Here is a 6,357-nt window from a genome sequence, read left to right on the forward strand (position 1 = left end):
CAGGAGCTGGGAGGGGCGGGCCCTGGTTCCCTCGGTGACGAGGTGACGAGGTGGCCTGGCCCCGCCGCAGGCTGCATAAAGGAGCACCTGTTTGAAGAGGTGGTGGTGCTGTTTCTGCGAAGCATGCGGCTGGGCCAGGACCGCGTCCTGCTGGTGAACAACGCCTACCGGGGGCTGGCCAGCCTCGTGAAGGTGTCCGGTGAGGCTGGGGAAGGGTCGGGCTGCTGCTGGGAGGGAGGGGGAAGACTCAGCAAGTGATGTCTGCCAGCTGCCCACAAACCGAACACAGAAGCACAAGTTCAAAACAGGAAAAGCAGAGCGATCTATAGTCCCGTCATCCAGAAGTTGCCATGGAGACTTTTCATGTACTTTGTTCCTTAAAGCTACATTGTGATTGTCTTGCTCTGACCATAAACACACGTCAGGTCCTCACAGGCTCTTTCAGGTATAGCTTATTAAGACAGCCCAGGAGACAGGTCTGTCTCCAAAGTCCCACCCACAGCACAAACCCTGCTGTTACACGTGTCCTGTGCCAGGCCCCATGCCCGATTCACAGCACAATAACCCTTTACAGCCACTCGGGGCCTGGGGACTGGCCAGGGTCGCCAGCTGGTGTGTGGGGTGGTTCAGTCCCCTGAGGTCAGGTCGCAAAGCCAGGCCTGTCTGCTCCTCAGCCTGAAGGGAGCGGGGCCTTCTCCACACCTGGGAGGGAGGCTCCAAAGGGGCACCAGGGTCTCCTTCTCAGACAGATACCCTGGGCTCCGGGGCTGCCCCACCCTGTCCAAGGTCCTGCTGACAACAGGTCTGTGTCAGAGGTGAGCTGCCAGTCATTGTGGGACAGCGGGGGAGGACAGGAGGGCGGAAGGGATGTGGCTCAGCTCTGCTCGGCTCAGCTCATGAGGAGTGAGTGGGGCCACCAGAACCCAGTGAACAGCACCCCAGAGCCGGAGTCTGGGTGAGAAGTGCAGCTTTGCCACGTGCTGTGTGACTCGTCACCTCGCCTGAGTGTTGGTCTCCCCAGGCTCCAGGATACTATGAGTAGTCGCTGGGCATCACGGGGCACTGCTTACGCAGACCCCCCTCCCCACAGTCGAGCAGGGCCTGACCCCTGATGCGGGGGTACCTCGGAACACCCCCAGCGCCTCCCCTCGCCCACTGGCTGAGACCCGGCCCCCGCGGGAGCCTTTGCTGCCTGGGTGGAGGGGAAACGTCAGTGGATGCTCTCGTTAGCTTTAGAGTGGGGACCGCGGCGAGGTCAGAGGTCCCCAGGCTGCAGGAGCCCATGGCACCTCCCTTGCTGTCCCAAACACTTTGCACTCTCGACAACCTCAAGAACTCGGTCCGTCACCCCATTTCCCAGAAGACACCGGGGCGCGGACAGCTGCAGGAAACGGACTGTCTCCCTTCCCCCGCGCCCCCAGAGCTGGCCGCGCTGCAGGTGGTGGTACCGCAGAAGGACAGCAGCGGCCTCACCCTTGTCAAGGAGACGTACCAGCTACACCGGGACAACCCGGGCGTGGTGGAGAACCTGTGCCTGCTGCTGGCCCACCTGGCCTCCTACCGTGAGAACCCCTCCCCGCCCCCTCCCGGAGCCAGCCTCAGAGGCGCCCTGCTCCCAGCTCTGAACGGCAGAAGGGAAGGAAGCCCTCTGAATGCCCTGTTCGTGACGCAAATGCCCACTCTGCACCCGGCTCCTGACCCCCTGGGCACCGAGGGGACGGGTCCCAGCCCCGGCCTGCTGGCCTCCAGACACACCGAGCTGGGGGCTGCAGAAGCATCAGCCTGGTGGAGCTCAGGGCTCCTCAGGACCCTCTGTTCTGCCCACAGAGGACATCCTGTCCGAGCTGCTGTCCAACAACATCCAGCCCCTGGTCCAGGAGATCAGGGAGTGCTTCACCTCCAGCCTGGTGAGTGCCGGCCAGGGCCCCGCACCCCAGATCTCCCAGACACCTGTGGCCAGACCCAGGTGGCAGTGAGCCCAGGGTACCGGAGCAGGGCGTGTGCAGAGCACCCCGGAGTGCTGTGCGTGGCTTCGTGACTCTTCCAGTCTACGCCGCCGTGTCTAAATCCTAAGGGGGAAGGGCCGTCAGACCTCTTCAAAGAAGAGCGGGGTTGTCGTAAAAGTAACTGGTCATGGACTCCGAGCCTGCCCGTGGACACGGTGGCCTACGTGTCTTCTTCCAGGAGCTGGTCTCTTACGCAGAGAGGGTGATCCTGAGGCTGCAGGAGGCCACGCCGCCCAGCTCTGCGAGGGGACAGTCGGCTCTGCCCTGAGGCAGACCCACGAACCTCCCATCCAGCCCTCTCCCCAGCCGTTCCTATCCTGCAGTGCACCTCACAGAACTGCCCAGTGACAGGGCATCCTCCTCAGGGCTGGGTGTGGGTTCAGGAAGAACTGTCGCCTGGGACCAGTGTGCGCATTTCACTCTTCATGACGACAGAGCCCCAAGGCCAATTCCTGGGGGTATGGCTGATTCTACGATGGTGCTGGACTCTACGATCTTGACACAAACCTCACCCCAGTTGGGTCAGGTGGCAGCATCTGACAGTGGTTCTTCCAGACCATTTTGAACAAGAAACTGGACCCCCACCAGCTCCTTCTCAAATAAAAACCTCATTTATGTTCAGAAACTTCCTCAGGGGGTTTGGACCTGTGTGTCCCCGTCAGGAGGCGTAGGAGAGCCCCGGGCTTCACGTACCCCACTCCTATTCTCAGAGATCTCACACCCACAGGCCAGGCCGCCCACGGGAACCCACACTTTTCCAGCTCAAACCACCAGGCCAGCACGCCCATCCTAGCTGGGGAGAGGCACCACCTTCGGAAATAACTGTCATCGCCATGCCTGGGGGAAACCTGAGCCTGACATGGCCGCACTGTGGGCTCTGACCTTGAGTGTGAACTTGGCGGGCAGTAGAGGGTTGGGGAGAGCAAGGACCCCCGCTGTCAGAAAATCTCTACGTCTGAGGTCCTCGACGGCTCGATGGAGCAGACACCGGGCTGGGCGCCTGGAGTCTAGCCGAGTTCTTTACACCGTCCATGGCCATGGCGGGAAAGGGGCTCCTCGCTGGAGGGTGCCGAAGACCCAGGGGAGAGCCCCCAGCGAAGCCGGCCACCACGCGGGCGGTGAGGGCACAGGGCAGGCACAGCCTCCACTCCCGTCCTGACGCTGGGGCTTGGCCAAGTGCAGAGTCCGAGGCGCTCCCACATCAGTCCCCACTGCCCACCGCCTGGCGAGCCCAGGACAAAGGCCCCTGAGCCCCCAGCTACAGCCTGGCCCGTGCGCCCGCTGCCCCGGCAGTGAGGCGAGGTCTCAGGTCAGAGACGAGAGGAAAGGAGTTCTCAGCAGCACGCGTGCCCCGTGCCCCGGCTGCCACGGTCTTGTTGCCACTCGGGGGAGACCACATCTGTCCCGTGACTTCCTCACAGCTGTCACGAGGTTGGGGGGCAGCACCAGCGGCAGGGTTCCTGCTACGCCTGGTCGCTGCGGTCTGCGGCGGTGGTCGGGTGTCTGTCCCGGGCCATGCGCTCCCACTCCTTCTTCACTGTGACGTAGAGTCTCATTGCTGCCTGGGCGTCCTGGATCTAGGTGACACGAACACCCTGTGACTGCCCCAGCAGGTGACAAGCATGGCCACGTGCCAGCCAGTCGCACAGTTCCCGCCTGAGCACAGGGCACTGGGCGAATGGCAGAGGGAACCGGGCAGGACAGTGACGTGACCCTCGCCGCACTCCTGGGACGCGGGCACCCCACTCGCCGGAGCCCAGAGGAGGGAAGGGACAACTGTGCTCCCCGCGAGCGCCTCAGACCACAGCAGACGTTAGCCAGGCAGGGAAGGGGGGCTCGGAGCCTGACACCAGGGCACGGGGCGGTGGCGGGAGTACGGGGGGCTGGGTCCCAGGTGCCCGCACTCCTCAGCAGCGTCACCGGGCCTGCCCCGGAGGGCCGAGGGGGCCGGCTGGCCGGGGCCGCGTAGTCCTGAAGGGACCCAGTCTAGACTGCGGATTTTTTCTCCTAGCAGTTACGACGCGGCTTAGTGTCGTGTTAATTAAACACTGAGAATTTATCACTCTGTCCGCCTGCTGTGCCACGCCGGTTTCTGTGGATCTCCCAAAAGAGAAGTCACCCAGGCCCCACCGTGTCTGCTGCCAGGTCAGGGACGGCCCCCAATCCCAAAGACTGCTCCCCCAGGACACTCACCGAACAGTGCTCTGCCTGCTGCACGCTGACCCCCAGGATTCGCTCTGCCAGCAGCTTCAGAGACGGCCTCCCGCTCTGCCAGGGAGACCATGGCACACGGTGCGCTGGGGCGGGGGCCTCGGCAGGTGCTGCCCCCAATGCAGCCCCCAACCCAAGGGACCTTCACTGGAAGCGAAGGTCCAGTGAGGTCGCACTGAGGGCCGGCGACAGCCCCGTGGTCCAGAGAGGAGGGCCAGGGAGGCGCCTGCCACCTCCACCCTCCCGCCCCGGGCCCTCCCGCTCGGCTCCCAGGAGGCCCTGCCCTCGGCACCGTTCGGGGCAGACACGGCTTCGTACTAGTGATCGGTGGTCTGGTCAGAGTTCAGAGGCGGAAAAACCTGCCCGCTACTTTCCCTTCTAAGATTTCTCTTAGTTATGAGGGTTAAACAGAAAGCCGAAACCAGAATGAAACACCTGTGGGCCGTGAGTTGGTCCCCAGGGACCGGAGCAGCCACGTGGATGAGCAAAGCGGAACAAGGCAGGGGCGCCTGCTTGTCACGTACCTTCACTTGACTCTTGAAAGGTTTGTATTTCTGTGTGTCCCGAATCTTCTTTTTTGGGTGATCCAGAAACAGGACCTAGAAGAAAAGACAGTGACGGTCATTGGCATTTTTCGTTTGTAGCTGCAACTTCTTTTTGAATGAGCTCTCACAAGGAATTTAAGTATAACACACACACACACACACACACACACACACTCTCTCTCTCTCTCTCTCTCTCTCTCTCTCTCCCTCCCTCCCTCCCAAAAAAAGGGAACTGATATCAATCAGAACTTCTGAAAGAAAATTCTCACATCACACCGAGCCAAGATGATGCCCCACAGTGAGAACCATTCAAAAAAAAATAAAACCTTGAAACTGGTATGTGTGGGGCGGGGGGAACCAACCTTCACTGCTTAACCAGCAGCTGGTCCCTGAGCTATGGGCGGGCGGGGACAGGCTTTAACAGCTCAGCCACAGCCTGGGGGGAGGGGAGGCTCCAGGAGGGTGGTGGCCACTGAGGTCAGAAGGCTTGGGACACAGCGGCGGAACCACGCCTGAAACACCTGAGGGCTCCCCGGTGCGGACAGTCTCCCCACCCCTGCCCCCACAGGTCCCAGGACATGTGGGTCCTCTCTGCCCACCTGCAGACCTCCGCACACCACTGTGGCCTCTCGAGCTGTGGGGGGCCAGGCGGGGCGCTGGGCGCCCAGTGGCTGTGCGGTAGGTGACTGGGCAGCGGCCAGGCTGTCGCCATGGGACCTGCAGCGGGTCCGGCTCGCGGCCTGCCACAGGGCACTCAACTCACAGAGCCTACAAACCCGAGCGACAGCCAGACACCTCCCAGAGAGGTGAATGAGGGTCTCTATTCTGGGAAGTGCCTGGCGTTGCTCCCAGGACACAGTAAGAACTCAGTAGGTGGCATCTGATCCCGTTCTCGGGTGTCCCTGACATCCGGCGCACTCAAAGACAGAAAAGCCACTGCGAGGCCCAGGCAGACGCGGCGCGAGGGGCCACACCTTCAGGTCGTTGTGCAGCGCATGTCCCACGAGAATCCGGCCCCTCAGCATCTCTGCCACTTCCTTCTGGACGACTTCAAATTCCTCCCCTGAAATCGACCCGAGGGAGCGGTTTTCAGTGACGCGCACATCAGGGCCGCTCTCTGACAGGGACGGGAGGCCACCCCGCCCCGGCCTCCGGTCATACCTCAGAGCGGGACCCACGAGGCCGGCCCGCCTACCCGCCACTAGGGACGAGGGCCCCCACCAAGTGCCACTTCTAGAGGACAGGCCGGAGCTCCACACCTACTCGGGTGGTCCCTGCCCCGGGGGCGGGCGGAGGCGCCCAGGGCCACTGACTCCACCTCGAGGGCAGGGCTGGTGCCTGTGTCTCTGCAGCGGACACGGGACGAGACCGGCCCTTCACCACAGACGGAGAAGCGCGGCTTGGCCCGGGCTTTCTCACAGTGACCCCTTGGGGACGGCCCCCCACCTCAAAAGGAAGGGCTGCAGCGACCACGTTGGCACCCCATGACTCTGCCCAAGCGGGACAGCTAGGGCCTAGAACCGAGGGGCTGGCGGGCTGGGACTCGGAGGAGCGCCCGGGCCTCGTTCCGTGTGTGCAGAGACCCTCGGCGGTGC

General features: G+C 62.9%; 2 protein-coding genes across 2 annotated transcripts in view; one reads left to right on the plus strand and one right to left on the minus strand.

Moving 5' to 3' along the window:
- Positions 1-2,274, plus strand: part of STKLD1 (serine/threonine kinase like domain containing 1) — a 24,275-nt gene extending 22,001 nt beyond the window's left edge. Inside the window, exons 13-16 of the mRNA XM_023536469.1 lie at positions 4-199; positions 1,422-1,562; positions 1,828-1,907; positions 2,185-2,274. Of these exons, the coding sequence (XP_023392237.1) occupies positions 4-199; positions 1,422-1,562; positions 1,828-1,907; positions 2,185-2,274 (507 nt within the window). The remainder of the gene's footprint in view (positions 1-3; positions 200-1,421; positions 1,563-1,827; positions 1,908-2,184) is intronic.
- Positions 2,275-2,595: 321 nt separating this feature from the next.
- REXO4 (REX4 homolog, 3'-5' exonuclease) overlaps positions 2,596-6,357 on the minus strand; it is a 9,898-nt gene continuing 6,136 nt past the window's right edge. The window contains exons 5-8 of the mRNA XM_011370000.2: positions 5,737-5,877; positions 4,742-4,816; positions 4,200-4,274; positions 2,596-3,583 (exon numbers count right to left, since the gene is read on the minus strand). Coding sequence (XP_011368302.1) covers positions 3,470-3,583; positions 4,200-4,274; positions 4,742-4,816; positions 5,737-5,877 — 405 coding nt within the window. The 3' untranslated portion in view covers positions 2,596-3,469. The remainder of the gene's footprint in view (positions 3,584-4,199; positions 4,275-4,741; positions 4,817-5,736; positions 5,878-6,357) is intronic.

The sequence above is a fragment of the Pteropus vampyrus genome, unplaced genomic scaffold (genome assembly GCF_000151845.1).
Source record: "Pteropus vampyrus isolate Shadow unplaced genomic scaffold, Pvam_2.0 Scaffold157, whole genome shotgun sequence".
NCBI classification, from domain to species: Eukaryota; Metazoa; Chordata; class Mammalia; order Chiroptera; family Pteropodidae; genus Pteropus; species Pteropus vampyrus.